Source organism: Bos mutus, chromosome 18, assembly GCF_027580195.1.
Source record: "Bos mutus isolate GX-2022 chromosome 18, NWIPB_WYAK_1.1, whole genome shotgun sequence".
NCBI classification, from domain to species: domain Eukaryota; kingdom Metazoa; phylum Chordata; class Mammalia; order Artiodactyla; family Bovidae; genus Bos; species Bos mutus.
In genome coordinates, this window is record NC_091634.1 from 6,920,396 (window position 1) to 6,938,889 (window position 18,494).

At 54.0% G+C, this 18,494-nt stretch overlaps 2 protein-coding genes across 4 annotated transcripts; both read right to left on the minus strand.

Moving 5' to 3' along the window:
- Positions 1 to 337: 337 nt before the first annotated feature.
- Positions 338 to 8,842, minus strand: RCN3 (reticulocalbin 3). The gene is made up of 7 exons (XM_005904995.3): positions 8,703 to 8,842; positions 8,028 to 8,275; positions 6,038 to 6,240; positions 4,855 to 5,027; positions 3,471 to 3,531; positions 1,135 to 1,334; positions 338 to 892 (listed from the first exon to the last, which is right to left on the minus strand). The coding sequence occupies exons 2-7, from the start codon at positions 8,267 to 8,269 to the stop codon at positions 785 to 787; spliced, it is 987 nt and encodes a 328-aa protein (XP_005905057.1). The 5' UTR covers positions 8,270 to 8,275; positions 8,703 to 8,842; the 3' UTR covers positions 338 to 784.
- A 384-nt stretch (positions 8,843 to 9,226) lies between these two features.
- Positions 9,227 to 15,492, minus strand: FCGRT (Fc gamma receptor and transporter). Of its 3 annotated transcripts, none has more exons than XM_070387340.1 (7): positions 15,340 to 15,492; positions 14,835 to 14,921; positions 14,296 to 14,544; positions 13,914 to 14,189; positions 10,770 to 11,039; positions 10,029 to 10,145; positions 9,227 to 9,715 (listed from the first exon to the last, which is right to left on the minus strand). In XM_070387340.1, exons 2-7 carry the CDS (start codon positions 14,905 to 14,907, stop codon positions 9,636 to 9,638), a joined length of 1,065 nt encoding a protein of 354 aa, XP_070243441.1. In that variant the 5' UTR covers positions 14,908 to 14,921; positions 15,340 to 15,492; the 3' UTR covers positions 9,227 to 9,635. The 3 variants fall into 3 exon arrangements, with proteins under 3 accessions (XP_070243441.1, XP_005905055.2, XP_005905056.2); XM_005904993.3 differs by having other exon boundaries at positions 15,336 to 15,485; XM_005904994.3 differs by lacking the exon at positions 10,029 to 10,145 and having other exon boundaries at positions 15,336 to 15,486.
- Positions 15,493 to 18,494: the final 3,002 nt, after the last annotated feature.

Here is an 18,494-nt window from a genome sequence, read left to right on the forward strand (position 1 = left end):
GATGGTTGGATGGCATCACCAACTCAATAGACATGAGTTTGAGCAATCTCTGGGAGACAGTGAAGGACAGGGAAGCCTGGCATGCTGTAGTCCATGGGGTGGCAAAGAGTCAGACACGACTGAGCAACCGAACAATAACCTGGGAGGCAGGGTTCCCCGAGATGGGTCATTATGTATAATTTAAGGAACAACCTCAAACCCTGCCCAACCCCTAGAGCCCCCTCTTCAAATGCCTAGTCCCTTCCTTCAGCCCACAGCAGTCCCCCAACTCCCAACACGTTCCTCTTCCAGTCACAGCCCCCGAGGCCCCTGTCCTCCCTTCAGAGAGACACGCAGCTGAGGCCCCAGCACTGGATTTTATTGCCTCCCTGGCAGAGAAGAGACATCCTTTGGGCAGGTGCTGGGGGCAAGTTCAGGGCACCCAGGGGTGTGTTTCTCCGTTGTGTGGGATGAGGCTCAGATTTGGAGCTGGGGGGTTAGTGGAGGCCTTTGGAGGCTGAGCCTGATGTCGGGGGGCCTTGGTCTGGGCTGGGAGACTATGCCAGTGAGAAAGGGGTGATCCCTCATCTCATCATTTGGGCCTGTGAGCCCCTTTGGGGAGCTGGGAGGGGCTGCAGTGTCTCAGGGAAAGAAGTTGACCCAGTGGTGAGTCCGTGGAGCGCCCGGGGCAGGGGGACGCTGAGGTCGGTGTCACCTCCTGCAGGGCTGGACAGGTGGGGGCCTGGCCACTGGGGCGCCCCAGGTCAGCCCGTGGGGCGACGAGGCGGCAGTGGGCTCATGGGCCTCAGAGCTCGTCGTGGTGCCGTGTCAGATCCTCGCCGTAGTTGGTGGCCTGGCTGCCCACGAACATGTTCCAGTTGCCCAGGATCTCAGCCTTGCTCAGACGCCCGTCCTGAGGGGGTCAGAGGTCAGGGGACTGGCAATGGACCCCATCCGGGAGGCTCGTCCCTGAAACTAAGGATGGCCTCCCGATCTCCATCGCCCTCTAAGTCCCTGTCCCCCCCTCTTCTCCCTCCCCATCTCAAATTTTCTGTCCCTCTTCCTTTCTGCAAACAAGAACCCCAAAGCCCCAGGCCCGGGTTTTGGTCATTTCTGCGCATCCCACCCACCCGCCAGCTGGCCCCGTCCGCGCACCTTGTCCGTGTCGCTCTCATGCAGTAAGTGGTTGGCCTCCACCAGGGGCTGGTCCTGGGCGGGGGGCAGCACCCAGTGGCCCACCTCACTCCCGTCCAGCTTCCCGTCCTTGTTCAGATCCCGGAAGTCCCGGAACTGCTCCCGCTCGGTCTGCACCCAGGCCGGCTCCTCCTCCCCGGGCTCCGCCGTGTACAGGTCAGCTGGGATGGGGGAGTCGGGGGCGAGAGGGGGTGACATCAGGGGCGGTTCCCGGGACCTCCCAGCCTGGTTCTGACATTTCCGGATCCCGGGCCTTTCACTGTCCTTTGCCTTAATTTCCTCTTCTGTTTAAATCTGATTAGGAACAAACCTGATTTACAGCTGATCCCTTATGCATGCATGCTGTGAGTGCTAAGTTGCTTCAGTCGTATCTGACTCTTTGAGACCCCATGGACTGTAGCCCACCAGGTTCCTCTGTTCATGGGGTTCTCCAGGCAAGAATACTGGAGTGGGTTGCCATGCCCTTCTCCAGTGATCCCTATGCTACACTTGAAACTGACTGCACTGATGGATTGGTCGTTTGATTGATTGAATCATCCATCCACTTGGTTGATACACCCGTGACACAAGAGTGTGCACTGCTTGGCACATGGTAGGTGCTCATGTGGGGGAGGAATGTGAAGGAGGAATGAGTGAAAATTTTTATAGGTGATCTTCTGAATCTACACTATGAACAGCTCACCACATCCAGAACATCCCTCAAGATTCTAGGAGCCCCTCCTTTGTGGCAATCATTTGTAAATGTTTGCAAAACCCTTCACCCCAAGGGCCCACAGATAGATCTGGAAGACATTACAAACAGACAAGTCTTTTTTTATACCAGACACAAAGCCACCATAATTAGGACAGAATGCTTTCTTCTCCTCAGGGTTTGAACCAGGGAGCTGTCTTAGAGATGTCATCAAAGATGGAGCAAGCAGGGGAAAAAAATAATGGAGCAGGTGCTGGGCACACAATTACCCAGTTAACCTTCAGGCTTTTCTTTTTTCCTGCCACACCTCACGGCTTGCAGAATCTTAGTTCCCCAACCATGATCTGAACCTGTGGCCATGGAAGTGAAAGCGCCCAGTCCTAACCACTGTACCCCCAGAGAAGTCCCAGTCATCATTTCTTATGGGAAATGATGACCACAGTAACTGGAAGTTACATGGGGTTCTTTTTTTTTTTCTTGGAATTGTGTAAAAAGCCGACAACCTAAGATTCACCATTAGTGACACTTAGCACATTCTCAGTGTGCAGTCACCCCCTCCCTCTAGTTCCAGAACATCTTCATTTCCCCAAAAGACACCTGTGCCCATTCGGGAGTTACTCCCTATTCCTCCCTCCCTCCAGCCCCCTGGAAACCGATTATCTGATTTCTATCACAATGGATTTTCCTACTCTAGACATTTCAGATAAATGGGATCACGTACGATGTGGCTTTTTATGTCTGCTTCTTTCACTTGGCCTGATGTTCTCGAGGTTGATCCACATTGTTATATGGATGGTGCTTCATTCTTTTTTACAGCTGAACAGTATTCCATGGCCTGGCTGGATCCCCTCCTGTTTACCCATTCATCCATTGATGGGCATTTGGGTTGACTATATATATAGCTCCTACATGGTAGGTGGTCTATTATCTCCATTTACAAGATGAGGAAACTGAGGCGCACGGTAGGTGCTTGATACACGCTTTTCTGGTCTGGCACACCAAAGGAAGTCAACAAATGTTTTCTGGGCCTGGCACCCAGTGGGTGTTTGATCAAGATTTGCTGGAGGGCTTCCCTGGTGGCTCAGTGGTAAAGAATCTGCTCGCCAGTGCAGGAGTCATAGGTCTGATTCCCGATTTGGGAAGATCCCATATGCCCCGAGGAAACTAAGCCTGTGCACCACATTTACTGAGCCTGAGCTCTAGAGCCTTTGTGACGCAGCTAGTGAAGCCCCCATGCCCTACAGCCTGTGCTCGATAATAAGAGAAGCCACCGCAATAGGAAGCTCGTGCACCGCAACTACAGAGTAGCCCCCACGCTCTCCGCAACTAGAGAAAAGTCTACACAGCCACAAAGACCCAGCACCGCCAAAAATAAATAGAAAAATACATAATTAAAAAAAAATGTGCCCAAACCCAGCAAGTATACATCATCGGTAAAGGCCCCCCAGGCCTGACCCACAGCTGATGCTCCGTGAGCGTTCGGGTGAATGGATTCTGGCAGCCTCCACTCCAGAGGGTCTTTGTTCTAACGGCTGATACGTATCAGCTGCTACCCTTGGCTGGGGAGAGGACAGGCATCCTCGGGGGGAGAGTTTGGCCCACTCACCAATGTACTCCTCCACTTGCACGTAGCCGTCTTTGTTCCTGTCCAGATCCTCCAGGGTTTCCTGGGGAGAAAGAGGCATCGGGGCTGAGAAAATGCAGAAACAGAGGAAAGCAGTCAAACAGGACAAAATAATAGGAGTTTGGTCGTTAAGTTCCTCTCAAGAGCTGTAGATAATATTCTGAGCCATAGAGACGTCCCTGGTGGTCGAGGGGCCAAGACTCTGCACTCTCAATGCAGGGGACCTGGGTTCGATCCCTGGATGGGGAACTAGATCCCACATGCTACAACCAAGAGTTTGCATGAGGGTGTCCCTGGTGGCTCAGTGGTAAAGAATCTGCCTGCCTAGAGCCCGGGAGCCCCAACAACTGAAGCCCACACATCCACGCTCCACAACAAGAGAAGCAATGAGAAGCCTGCTCACCGCAAACAGACAATGGACCTGCTCACCGCAACTAGAGAAAAGTCTACACAGCACTGAAGACCCAGCACCACCAAATATAAACGTAATAAATTAATTTTAAAAAAAGAGTTTGCATGCCACAACTAAGACCCAGCGCAGCCCAATACATAAAAATAAATACTAAAAAAATATTCTGAGCAATATCCTTTGAGATGTCTAATGTAATAAAGATACTGAAACCCCCACCAGGTGGAACAGGTGGAAGAATTTAACTACCCCTAGCATGGGCAGGGGGACAGGGGAAATGTCTGGACTTTCCATTCAACTTTGCTATGAACCTAAAATGGCTCTAGAGATTAAAGTCTAGCGGAAAAAAAAAAGAGGGAGAAGAGAAAAAAAAAATCCTGTCACTCTAGAATACAGACAGAGTTGGCAAAAAAAAAAAAAATCATAAAATAATAGAAGATGGGGGGCAAGCAGAAATGGCCTCAGAGTGGACACTCCATGTCTAGGGTCGGAATTTTCCTGGGATTCAGCTTGGACAGGGTCTCCTCTAAGGCAGTTATGGAGGGGGGTGATTTTCTGAAGGTAGCCTGGGTGCTTGGATCCCAAATGTGAGCACAGAAAGGGGGAGGCCAGGGACTTCTCTGGTGGCCCAGTGGCCAAAAATCCATGCTCCCAATGCAGGGGACATGCATCCAATCCCTGGTCGGGGAATGGGATCCCACATACCACAACCAAGAGTTTTCAGGACACAACTAAAGATCCCATGTGCAGCAACAAAGACCCAGTGTAGCCAAATAAATAAATAAATATTAAAAAAAGAAAAGTAAGGGAGAGGCCAGATTAGGAGATATTAGACACTAGGGGGTGGAGGGTGGGCACTGGGGCCCCCAAGGTAAACGCTGGGACGCAAGTCTTGGCGTCAGAAGCCTAGGTCCCGGGAAGGGAGGTAAGAAGCCGGATTCCTCAGGCCCCACTCACAGCAATCACAATGTCCCGCATGTGAGGGAACTCCTCAGGGTGCAAGAAGGCCGTCAGCTCCTCCCGAGTGGCCATTGAGTCCCCATCCTGGTCAGCCACCCGGAAACGCCGCTCGTCCCGAGCCAGCATCTTCTTGTAAGTCTCCGCATCCTCCACATCATGAAATTCTTCACCTGGGGAAGGAGGGGTTTTGGTGGACTGGGCTTTAAGATAGAGGGATCTAACTCAGGGGAATCACGGCAGGGAGACCTCCACCGATTAATAATAATTAACAGTAATTAACCTTGTAGTGAGACCTGATGATGTGCTAAGCTCTTTATCTACAAACTGCAATTCATTCTCCCAAGAAGCGACTACAGTGAGTTATCTTGTTTGTCCTCACTTTATGAAGAAAACTGACTCTCAGAGAGAGGAAATCACTTGCCCAAGGTTATGCAGTCAGGAAGGATGGACTGTGAGTTGACACTGGCCCTCTGGGCCCTGAAGTCACACTCTGGTGCAGTTTACTGACTCAGCTTGCTGGGAACAGAGGAAGGGAAGAGCATTTTCAGCAAAGGAAATGATATGTGCAGAGTACAGAGGTTTGCAGAGCATGGTGAGTTCAGGGGAACTGCAGAAGATCCATTTAGCTGGGACAGAAAATGCAGAAAATTGAAAGTGGAAGGTTGGCTGAGGTGGGGCTGATGTGGGGCTGAGGTTGGGTGAGCCTGAGGACCCTGGGGAGTCATGGGAGACTGTGAGCAAAGGAAGGTCAGGGTCAGCTCTGAGTGTGGAACGATACCCCTGAGGGTATGTGAAGAAGTCTGGAGGGGGGCTGGGGTGAGGGTTCAGGTGTCAGAGGATAAGAGCCATGTTGGGCTCTTGGGCCTGGTGATGATAGGCGGAAATTCAGAGGCAGAGGCAGAGGAAATGGCTTTGGGGTTCTCAGGATGAGAAGTCAGAGGTCAAAGGTCAGGTTGATAGGGCTCCGGCGGTTAGATGTCCCTGGTCAAGAAACTGAGGTCCCCAGTGGATGTCAGAATGAGAAACCAGAGATCAGGGATTGGGGGTGGGCCCTGGTCAAGGGTCAGAAGTCAAAGGTTAGGGATCTGGTTAACGTGGCTTGAGGTTCTCAGGATGAAGGTGTCACAAATGTCGGGGTCACGGTGTGTGAGGGGACCAGGGGTCGCTTCTCGCCGCGTACCCGGCTCATAGTGGCCGTAGGTGGCGTTGCGCAGCTCCTCCCAACCCACACGCCCGTCGCGGTCTGTGTCGTACGTGTTCCAGGCCGCGCTCACTGAGTCCCGTATGTGCCGCTGCTGCGTGTGTGCAATCCACGAGCGGAGCTCGGCCAGCGACACCCAGCCATCCCCGTCCCCGGCGCGGTCCATGCGGTCCACGATGCGCCTGCGAGCCGGAGTGGGCGCACGTCAGTCTCGGACCCCGCCCACCCCGGGTCCCGCCTTCTTCTAGACACTGGAGACACAACCCCATATAGGACTGAAAATGCTGTCCCCGCCGGCAAACCGGGGGGAGGAGTCTGTCAATCCCAGGACCACTCCCATCTTAGGGCTCCGCCCTCTCAATCCAGGCTCCGCTCCCAAAGGCGATAACCTCTCTGCCGAGATGCAGCGGGCCTGTGGCTGGCGCTCCGCTCTACAACTAGCCGGCGTGGGGGAAGGACCCATGACAATCCAGGTCCAACCCTCCACTTTGGCCCCACCTCTCAACCCTGCGCACGTTCCATCTCTCACTTGAAAGAGCTGGGAGGGGACGGAGGGCAGGGAATCACACCGCGCCCATCGCCCGCAGACTCCCTGTCCCAAGATTCACTCTGAACTCCGACTGCCACGGCAACACGCGGTCCGGACCGCTCCCCGTCTCTGGCCCGCCCCCTTCCCTGGCTCCGCCAATCTCCTGGCCCGCTAGCCCCTCTAGCTCCGCCCTCTTCCCCGCCCCCTCCCTGGCCGCGCGGGTCTATCTCAGGCCAATAGCCCTGCAGTCCCGAGGTATGCTCCTCTTGCGCCTGGTTTTTCCTAGCCGTTATCAGGCTTTGCCCTATGACTGTCACCCCCAACACGGCGGGCTCGGCCTTCATCCACTCCTCTCCGAACTCCAGCCTGATCCTGCACACCTCTCTGTCTCAGGTCAAGCCCCTTTAGGCCACCACCTCATGCCCCTTCTCTCAGGCCACGCCTGTCGGTTCCCAAGTCCCATCCCTGGTAACGTCCCGTCATTGGTCTGTGTCCTCGCCCGACCGCTGACGGAGCCCTTCTTCCTGTCTCCATCCCAAAGCCCCTTGACCCAGTCCCCAGAATCCAATTTGAGATAGCCCTGCCTAGGTCGCTGACCCGTCCCTCCAGCGTTATGTTGTCTCTGCTCTGCTCCGGCTACCCAGAGGTTCGAGCTGTGGTTAAGAGCTCGGACTCTAGAGCCAGACATTAAGATTCAAATCCTGCTGCCTCTTCTTGCTGGCCGTGTGACTGTGGACACGTCATATAACCTCTCTGTGCTTTAGTTTCCCCCTCTGTAAAATGGGAATACATAATAGAACATACCTCAGACTGAGGATGTTGGGATTAAATGAGTTAAGCCTGGTAAGCCCTTTGAACGGTGCTGGGCATTGTAGTAAGCGCGACCACAAACGCATTTGCCTACTTCATCCAACTCCATCCATGCACAACATTCCAGTCAGCATAGCTGACCACTACGGCTATCTCCACCCTGAGTCAGGATACCCTGGTCTCTTATCTCCCACCTGGAAGACTGCAGTCCCTTCCTCAATGGGCTCTCTACTTCTTGCTCCCTATAGTCTGTTCCCTGCATGGCAACCAGAGGGATCCTATTAAAATCAAAGTTGGCTCACCTCCTCCTTCAGAGCCATTCCATAGCTCTCATCTCACTGGGGCCCCAAAGGCCCTGCACAACCTGATCTCTCTCTCTTCTCTCTGCTACTACCTCCTACTTTCTCCCTCTGCTCACTGGGTTCCAGTCACATAGACCTCTCCCTTTTTCAGATACACCAGGCACATCATTCCCCCTCCTGCCTCAGGGCCTTTGCACTTACAGTTCCCTCTGCCTGAATGTTATTCCCCCATATACCCACGTGGCTCAAATATCACCTTCTCACTGAAGGCTCCCCTAACCTCCCTCTTGAAAATTACTATCCTCCTTCCCCTCCATCTCTCTCCTACCCCAGACGAGCTTGACTTTCCTCTGGAGTGAGTTGGTCAAATTCCTTGGCCACTTCTCGTCCCAGAAAAGCCTCATGATCGTATTGGAAGTTCCCGTGAGAGTCATCATGAGGGGCTTCGCTCAGGGGGGCCGCGTGGTGCACCCTCCCCTGGCCATGAGGGCCGGCGTCAGGAGATGGCTTCCCCTGGGCTCCACGCCTGAGCAGTAACAGCAGCAGCAGAAGTGAGGGTGGCCACATCATCAGTCCCTGAGGAGTGGCGGAGGCTAGGAGTCAGGGTCACAGAGGAAAGGACAGAGAGGGGATGGGAGGGATGGGACGGGGTGTGGGGTGGGGGGTGGAGGGGGGATCCAGGACAGGACAGAGTGCTGGTAGCTGGTTGCAAAGTTTGGGCCTCAAGAAGGGACAGGAAGGGGGAAAGGAAGGCAGGATTCTCAGAGGTTAACCAGCTGTGGGGACTGAATCCTCTGAGGAAGTCCCAGAGAAGTACCCCAAGAGGGTAGGATTCAAGCGGGAGACGTGGCGCACTTCCCACGCGTAGTTCAGGGCAGGGTCGTGGCCAGAGAGAAATCTTGCAGGTTCCCGGGCATCGCTTTCAGCCTGGTCCCCAATCCTCCACCCAAGCGGACCCAAACCGTCCTCCCTGGACAGGCCACCCGCCTCCGCCTCCCTTTACCGGGTCAGATAGCTTCACTTCGCTCTCTACGTTCCACCCTGCGTTCTCCAAAAAGATGCCCAATTTGGCGGCTCTCCAGTCAGGCCCCGCCTCCTGAAGTGCAGAGGCCCCGCCCCCCAGCCAATGAGCGCTCTTGAGGACCTTACGGGGCGGGGTCAAGGAGAGTAGGGCGGACCAAGGGCGCCCCTCGCCACGTCCACAAAGGAAAGCGCGGCCCCGCGAGGCTCGGCCCCGCCCCTTCCCGGTGACGGCGAAGTGGGCAACTCCGGAGAGACACGGCCGGGGGAACTACAACTCCCGGCAGGCGTCGGGGCGCCCTGCCCGACCACCTCCAGTTGCTCTAGCTTCAAAGCCTCACGGGAGATGTATTTTTATCTCTTTCCCTTTGTCCGCAGGTTTTAGGAAGGGAACCTAGGAGCCAGAGGAGGCTTTCCTTTCCCTCAAGGAGGGAACACCTCTTCTGCTACACCAAGAAGTCAGATCAGACTCCAGCCAAGAATTCCTCAAAATGCCTGGCACAAACATCCAGTAAATATTTGTGAAATTTATTCATTAAAAATACATGACTTGGTATATAAAGTTGGCAAATTCCACCATGGCAACAAGTTAGCCTCAGGAGAGATTTGAAGCCCAAGGCTTACACCATTTATCCCCCCTCGCAATTCCCTAAAAAAGTCGAAACGATGAGAACACAACGATTCGGGCCCAAACCCATGTTATATGTGGAGCTGGAAAAGAACCATATATATCAGGAGGGGGATCTGAGGCAGATCACAGGAGGAGAAATCCAGAGGGAGGACATCGGGCTCCTTCCGGAGGCTCAAAAATACCAGGATTCCCGGAGGTCTCACAGCATGAAAAGGACCTGAGGACATTAGCTGGTAACAGCCAGGATGGGGGATGATCGGCAGTTGCTGGGAATGCATTTTTATCCTAAGATTCACCATCCTTGGACAGGCCGGGAGTGGGCAGGAGGGCCCCTACATCCTCCCCACGGAAAGAGATCCAAGGAGCTGAGAAAAGAGGGACAGGGGAGATCATTAGAAACTTTGAAATCCTCCAAGTCTCTGCCTGCCCCTCCCCACGTGTGTGTGTGTATGTGTGTGTGTGGTGTGTGTTGTTTGTGTGTGTCTGTGTCTTTTTCAGTCTCTGTCCTACTCTATGGATTTCTATCCCCCTCTGAATCTCTTTCTCCCCTCCAGTTTTCTTTCTCCCCATCTCTCTCTGGGTCTCTGTCCCCCTCTGTCCCTGCAGGAATGAATCTCCCTATTTTGGAGGGGGTCTCTACCCCTCTCTCTGAGGCACCTCCCTCTTCCTGTCCCACACCTGGCAGCCCCTTCCTCATCCTTCTCCACAGGAGAGCTCCTCCTGCAGCCACTGTCAGGAGCAGGAATAAGCCGATGACGATCCCCACCACTGGCACCGAGGTCCTGGCTGGTGATTCTGCAGTCAGACAATGTTGTGACATATTTAAGGGACCCTCCGCCACATCTGAGTCAGGACAGGGGACGGGGGGTTCGCAGTCCCTCCCAACCCCAGAGATCCCAGCACCAGGTTGTGGGGAGTGGGTGTGGGTAAAGGGAAGGCCACTCCCAGGATGTTCTAGATCTAGAAAGCCCCCAGGTTGGATATAAGAACCAGCTGTAGCAAGAGGGGTCTCAATCACTCTGGTCAAGGGACCTGTAGCAGCAGAGTGGGCGGTGTTCCAACTTGGAGAGGAGGGGTGGGCACAGAGCAGTAAAACATCAGACTCATAGAGGCCTGGCAGCAGCAGACAACGAATGGTCAGACTCCCTGAAGACTAGCAGCAGCAGGACGGAAGGTGGTCAGACTTAGGGAGGACGTCCCATAGCAGTTAACGAGTGGCCAGAATCAACGAGGCCAGCAGCACCAGGACGGAAGGCACTCAGACGTGGGGAGGCAAGCAACGCAGGACAAGAGGCTGTCAGGCTTTGGACGAACTGGCAGCGGTGGGGCAGAAAGCAGTCAGACTCAGGAAGGGTTGCTGCAGCAGAGGGAGAAAAGACAACCGGAAGTCGGGAGCACAGTTCCCCAGGAGGACCTCACCCAGCTCCACCGTGAGGGGCTGGGCCAGCCCCGCGTGCTGCACCACGCAGCGGTAGTGGTGCTCGTCGCCACTCTTGACTGTGAGTGATGACCAGGCGTAGAAGGAGCCGTCGCCGTTGGGGCCCATGTCTATCTCACCAGAGCCAATGGCCAGCCCGTTCCGCAGGAAGCGCAGCTTCAGCTCAGGTGGGTAGAAGGAGAAGGCGCTGCAGGTGAGCACAGAGAAGCCGGGACTGCCGGGTCGGGCCTTCAGGCGCATGGAGGGTGGCTCTGCAGACGAACAGGCAGACAGGCCTAAGCCCCAGGCCCAGGGACCCCCCAGGACCAGGCCCAGAGTTGCGCAGAGATGGAGAGAGGCCTCCATTCCTCCCCGTCTACCCAGCAGGTCTCACCATGTGCCGTGTGCTGCTCTGTGCTGTGTGCTCAGTCGCTCAGTCGTGTCTGACTCTTTGTGACCTCATGGACTGTAGTCCACCAGGTTCCTCTGTCTATGGGACTCTCCAGGCAAGAATACTGGAGCAGGTTGCCATTTCCTACTCCAGGGGATCTTCCGGACCCAGGGATCGAACCTGCGTCTCTTGCATCTCCTACATTGGCAGGTGGATTCTTTACCACTGTGCCACCTGGGAAGCCCCCATACTACACCTGATCGTGCACTATGCTGTCCTGAGCCTAGAGAACATAACGATAAAGGGGGAAAGGCCTTCTTAGGGGTACTGATATCCAACCTGCCCACCACAAGGGTACCCATCTCTCTTCCAGTCCTTCCTACAATGACACACGCATCTACCATGGGATGTGCCAGGCACTCTTCCAGACACTAGAGATACAGCAGTGAACAAGAGAGACAAAAGTCCCTGTCCTCATGGAGCTTGTGTTCTAATGAGAGGAGTGTGTTAGTTGCTCAGTCGTGTCCAACTCTCTGTGACCCCATGGACTGTAGCCCATCAGGCTCCTCTGTCCATGGGACTCTCCAGGCAAGAATACGGAAGTAGCCACTCCCTTCCCTACGGGATCTTCCCAACCCAGGCAAAGAACCCAGGTCTCCTGCATTGCAGGCAGATTTTTTACCACCAGATTCTCTGAGCTACCAGAGAAATGAATATTTGTGTATATGTAAATGAAAGGGAGGACTTTGCTGGTGGTCCAGTGATTAAGAATTTGCCTTCCAATGCAGGAGACATGGGTTCGATCCCTGGTTGGGGAACTAAGATCCAACATGCTGCAGGACAACTAAGCCTGAGCACTGCAACTACCGAGCCCATGCCCTACAATTAGAGAGAAGCCCACTCGTCAAAATGAAGACCCCGAGCACACAAGGGAAGATCCACAACTAAGGCCAGACACAGCCAAAAATAAATATTTTTAAAATAAATGAAAGGGAAACAGGCTATGAAAGTGTGGTGAGGGAAAATAAGACAGGCCCTACAGTCATTCAATAGATAGAGGATATGAAAAATTTCAAGCCAGCACACTTGAAATTTAAATGAACCTGACAAATTCCTGAGAGACACAATGTTCCCGAACAGACACAAGAAGAAATTTTACAATTGAGTAGTGGTCCTATAACTATTTAAAAATTTTAATCCATAATATAAAACTTCTTGACAGATAAATTCCAGGTTCAGGGACTTTCCTAGTGGCCAGTGGTTAAGACTGTGCTTCCAATGCAGGAGGCACAGGTTTGATCCCTGAGTAGCACAGCCAAAAAAAAAAAAATTGAGCCATGTACTTTTTTTTTTGGCCACACTGTGTGGCATGTGGGTCTACTTCCCTGACCAGGGATTGAACCCTTGCCTCCTGCATTGGGAGCTCAGAGTCTTAACCACTGAACCACCAGGACAGTCCCTGAGCAGTGTACTTTAGATAGGTAAGTCACACCTCAAGAAAAAAAACAACAAAAAATGAAAGATGCTATAATGAATGAATGGACAAAAAACAGGGGCATGAGAGACAATAATGGGGGTACGACTGGGGGGCACCCTTTAGCCAGGGAGGGCCCTACTGAAGAGTGGACATTCAAGGTCAAACCTTTAGCATGAGAAGGACCCAGTCCTGGCCGGAGCCCAAGAAAGAGCATCAAAAGCAAAGGGAACACTGGGGACTACTCTGGTGGTCCAGAGATGAAGAATCCACCTTGTAATGCAGGGGACAGGGGTTTGATCCCTGCTCCGAGAACTAAGATCCCACATGCCGTGAGGCAACTGCATCTGGGCACCACAGCTAGAGAGAAGCCTGCAGTGTTGCCACAATGATGACCTGACACAGCCAAAAGTAAATTAATTAAAAAAAAAAAAAAAAAAAGGCAGCAGGAACAGCTGGTGCAAAGGCCCTGAGGGAGGAAAGAACCTGACATACTGGAGGAAAGGGAGAAGTCCAGTGTCACTGGGGGCATTGTGAAATTACAGTGGTGGAAAGCAGCCAGACCATGCAGGGCTTGCAGGCCTCGGAGGCGAGTTTGGATTTTTATCCAAGATTAGCGTGAATCTGTGGTCTGGTTTTAAGCATGGGTGGGATGGGAGCTCATTTATGTTTTAAAACATTCACCTGACTCCTGGGTGGAGGAGAGGCCGAGATAGAAGCAGGAAACTCAATGTTGCAGAGGCTGCGGACAAAGAGCTCTAAACTGCAGCCCTTGAATTCCCTAGACATGCCTGTAATTATAGCTCAGAGTGACACGTGATGGATGGAATGGAGGTCACATAAGGTCCTGCGGGCGTCTGAAGGAGGCGAGAGAAAAACCTCAGGGCCAGAGTGGAACCTGACACCAGTGGCCTCTGGCACCAGAGAAACTGGCAAAGGTGGAGAAATGGGAGGGCTGGGGCGAGCTCAGGGGGCTCTGGGTGACTGTGTCTGGCTGAGTGGGGCAGATGGAGACAGGCGAGGCTGAGGTGAGGGGCAGAGGCCATGCCACGTGGGATCGCAATGCCAGGGGCCTGAGCCGTGCCCCGAAGGCTCTGGGAGCCAGGGAGGGCTGTGTGCAGGAGAGGGGCTGGGGACCACAAGGGGTGGAGGAAGACCCTCAGAGACGTGATTGTGGGCGAGCAGGGTGGACTGGAGTCAGGGGCGCCGACGGGGAGAGGCTGGGGAAGAGGATGAGGCCCTGGGAATGGAGGGGGCCTGCAGTGATCAGGGGTTGCTCACCTTTCCACTCCAGGTTGCCCCGGCCCCTCTCCAGATGCCCCAGCAGCCGGTGTGGGCAGGAGTAGAGGAGGAAGGTCTTCTCCTTGTTGACTGCCTCTGGCTGCTGCGTCCACTTGATACTGACAGTCCGGGACTCAGGCCAGTCACCATCCCAGATGCCCAGCTTGGGGTCAAACATCATGAACTCCTCGCCGTTCAGGGCAAACTTGGCCACCGGCACCGAGACATTGTCAGGGCCCAACTCGCAGCCCAACAGGCCCTGCATGGTGAAGGGGCCTGGGGTGCCCACACACGGATGAGCGGCCCGGGAGCAGGGGTCCGCAGTCCCCTCCTCCCTCAGACCCGGGATCCAGGCTCCCCGCCCAGGAAGTCCCCGTCTCACCTTCGCCTAAAGCTTGGAGCGCTTCGAGGAAGAGCGTCTCCTGGTTCCTCAGATCCATGGTCTCTTTCTCCCAATACCAGGACACCTGGCTTTCCCAGACCCACGCGCCGTAGGGCTCAGCCTGCGCCCGTAGATTATTGTAGCTCAGGTACTGCTGGGGCCCCAGCCAGCCCGAAACCCAGAAAGCAGGGGTCCCCGCTGCGGGGGCCGACACGGCGGTGAAGTGGTACTGGAGCGAGCGATAGTTCTCTGCCGGCGAAGAAAGCAGATGGGGCGGGGGACCTAGATGGGACAGACACCCCGGGAGAGAAAAGACCCCCACCCCAGACAGAGGGGCCAGACCCTGGCGGGGTGGGGTGGGGGAAGTCCCAGGAAGAAGGGGACAGGTGTTTTCCAGACAGACCGCCAGAGGGAGAAAAGATCGTGGGAAACCAGACGAAATGCGGCCGAGAAGGAAGTCCCCCTGCTCGAGCTGGGGATCTTGGATTTCGGTCATTTCCCGGAGGCTGGCACCTCCCTCGTGCCCGGCAGCCCCTCACCTGCGCTCAGCGCCCCAGGCAGGAGGACGAGCAGCAGACCGAGCCCCCAGGGCTGAGGCCGGGGAAGCCGCATCCTGAGTGGGAGACCTGGGGCGGGAGGGGGCACGTGACTCCTCCGGACCCCCGGCCCGCCCCTCCCGCAGCTCTGACCCGGCCCGGCCAGGCCCGGCTCGGCTCGGCTACCCCGCTCGCCCGCGGCTGCAGGTGGAGGAGCTCGATCCCGCGGGGAGGATGACAAGGCCCTCCTCCTCGATGAACTTTCACCCACTAATTTGATCCGCGCTGGTTAATTAGTTACAGAGCCTGGATAGGCTGAGATTCCTGGCTCAGACTTCGGCCCCGCCTCCTCCTCCTTCCTCCTCCTCCCTCAGACCGCGAGTTCCGTCCCCTCCTCCCTCGGACCCCAAAGTCCAGATCGCCGGCTCCCTAGTCCCTGAGACCCGGGAGTCCTGCGCCCGGCCCTCTCCTCCCTCGGTCTAGGGGCCCCAGCTCTGGACTCACTCACTGGCAGCCGCGATCCCTTCCCTCTGCGGCCCCAGCCGGCTCCCGTGACTGGAGACCCCAGTTCCTCTCTCACATCCTGTCCAGAGACGACGGCTCTTCGACTCCAGGAATATCCAACCCCGCCCCTACAGCTGTAGGGCACACCCCGGGCCCAGGGCCCGGTCTGGCTGAGTGTCCGTCTCTGCCTCTCTCGAGAAACTTTTGTCTTTTTTTTTTTTTTCTCTCTTGCACTGTTGCTCCCTGATTTTCTTATCTTGAGAATGTCAGCCACCCAGCAAATTCATGACAAAGTTGAGAATCAGTATTATCCGAGTGCCAAATTTGGAGGTCTGTGTGGGTCCCCTCCTTACCTCCTTGTTTGCCCCCCATCCGAAAAGGTCACTAACGCCTGCGGTGATAAAAGTCCTCCAGCTTCCACATTTCTTCCTTCCTCCCCCAAGGGGCCTCTTAAAGTGCCCCTGCAATTCCTTGATATCTTCTGGTATGACCTCAGTAATGCACAGACCCAATATTCTACACCATACTTGGGACATCATCCAGCCTCCCACTTCCAGCCCACATTCCTGCTATAACGCTTCCATTCACTTGTTTTATTGTGGTAAAGTGCCCAAGACAAAGGAGTTACTATTAGTGACATTTGGTGCACTCACAGTGTTGTGCAACCATCACCACGATCTAGTTCCAGAACTTTTTCATCATCCCAAAGGAGATCCCAGACACATTAAGTGGTCCCTTCTCCCCCCTGCCCCTGGCAACCACGAATTTACTTTCTGTCACCATGGATTTGCCAATTCAGGACATTTCAAATTAATGTGGCATTTTATATCTGGCATCTTTCATTTAGTGTACTGTGGGGTTTTTCTTTTTTTGGCCTCCCCGCAGGACTTGCAGAAGATCACAATGAAAATGCAGAGTCTTAACCACTGGTTTGCCAGGGAATTTCCCAGCATGCCGTTTTCAAGATTTAGCCACATGGTAGCATGCGGCAGGACTTCGTTCCTCTTCACGGCTGGATGATACTCCGTCGTATGCATTGACCACACTTGGTTCATCCCTTTAGCAGCTGATGGACATTTGGTTGTTTTCACTTTTTTGGCTATTATGACTAATGCTGCTGCAAATATTTGCTTGCAAGGTTGTTGTTGTTTTTTTACATTTTTTTTCCCTGTATGTTGCTGCTGCTGCTGCTAAGCCACTTCAGTCGTGTCCGACTCTGTGCAACCCCACAGAGGGCAGCCCACCAGGCTCCCCAGTCCCTGGGATTCTCCAGGCAAGAACACTGGAGTGGGTTGCCATTTCCTTCTCCAATGCATGAAAGTGAAAAGTGAAAGGGAAGTCACTCAGTCATGTCCGACCCTCAGCGACCCCATGGACTGCAGCCTACCAGGCTCCTCCGTCCATGGGATTTGCCAGGCAAGAGTACTGGAGTAGGGTGCCATTGCCTTCTCCAGGAGTGGACTTGCTAGGTCATATGATATATTAGTCAGGGTTTCTTGGAAAAACAGAATCAACAGGATGTGTATATATAGAGAGAAAGAGACTTAGTGTAAGAAATTGGCGCACGTGATCTTGAAGACTTGGCGAGTTCAAAATGTGATAGAGGTGGCCGGAAAGAATTACAGTTCAAGTCCAAAGGCAGGCTATCTGGAAAACCCAGAAGAGCTCATCTTGCAGATGAAATCTAAATGCAGTCCGCTGGCAGGGTTCCCCTTTGCTTGAGGGAAGGTCAGTCTTCCACCTTCGACTGATTGGATGAGGCCCACCCACATTATGGTGGGGGGTGGTCGGCTCTACTCAGAGTCCACTGATTTCAGTGTAATTTCACCCCCAAACACCCACACAGAAACATCCAGAATAATGTTGGACCAAACATCCAGGCACTGTGGCCCCGCCAAGTTGACACGTCTTTAACCATGTACTTGTGCGTGCTTAGTTGTGTCCGACTCTTTGCAACCCCGTGCACGGTAGCCCATCAGCCTCCTCTGTCCATGGGCTTCTGCCAGTCAAGAATGCTGGAGTGGGTTGCCATTTCCTCCTCCAGGGGATCTTCCCTACCCAGGGATCAAACCCACAGCTCCTGTTGCTGTCTCCTGCATTGCTGGCGAACCAGGCAAAAAACTTTCCACATTTCTCAGGAACTTGCTGACCTTCCCTCTTCTAAGGACTCTTGTGATGACATTGGTCCCACCTGGATAATCCAAGATCATCTCCCCATCACAAGATCCTGAATTTAATCACATCTTCAAAGTTCCCTTTATTAAACAAGGTCATGTAATCACAGGCTTTGGAGCTCAAGGGCACAGGCAGCTTTGGGGAACACTATCCAGCCTAGCATGGTCACAGTCATGGAGGGTGCCCTCCCTTGGCTCTGCTGTAGGGTCCCCATTCAGGTCTTCCTTTCCTCCTGTCAGAATGACCTCGGGGTTTAGCCATGAGGCCTCTCAGAGGTCTGACCTGAACATTCCTCATAATGTTCCTCCTTCTTGCTTCAAAAGAAAAAGCTCTCAAGTTCCCTTAATACCCACCAGGAATCGCTGCTAAGTGTCGTGGAACCTTCTGTGTCTTCAGGGACCATTTACAGCATCTGCTGCCCGTCTCATATGCTCTAATGATCCCGGCTCATGCATGTTTTTTTTGGGGGGGTGGGGTGGCATTTGCAGGGTGTGCCATGCAGCTTGCAGGATCTTAGTTTCCCTGATCAGGGATTGAACCTTGGGCCCCAGCAGTAAAAGCACCGAGTCCTAACCACTGGACCACCAGGGAAGTCCCTTTGCCTATACCTTTTAGATTCCGTGGGGTCCTACTATCACATCGCCAGGGGCCCCTGATGAAGTAATAGAAAACAGCAGGACAGTTATGAAATGTGCAGAGCCCAGTGGGAAATGAAAATATGGGCGCTTAGTTCCAACTTCAAAACGAACCAAGGTGCCTTTGGAACAACAGCACAGGGAGCTCACTCATGATGCCGCCCTTGGTGTCTGGGGACATAGGCTCTGGCAGTTCTGAGCTGTCTTCCTGAATCACCACCTTAACATCGACCCCTCCTCTCTCCCCTGCACTGTAGCGCCCCCTCCTGACCCAAGGATGCAATCACACCAGAGTTTGAAACCAAACTCCCTCTCTTTCTGGTGGGCTTCTCTGTTCCTCAGTTTCATC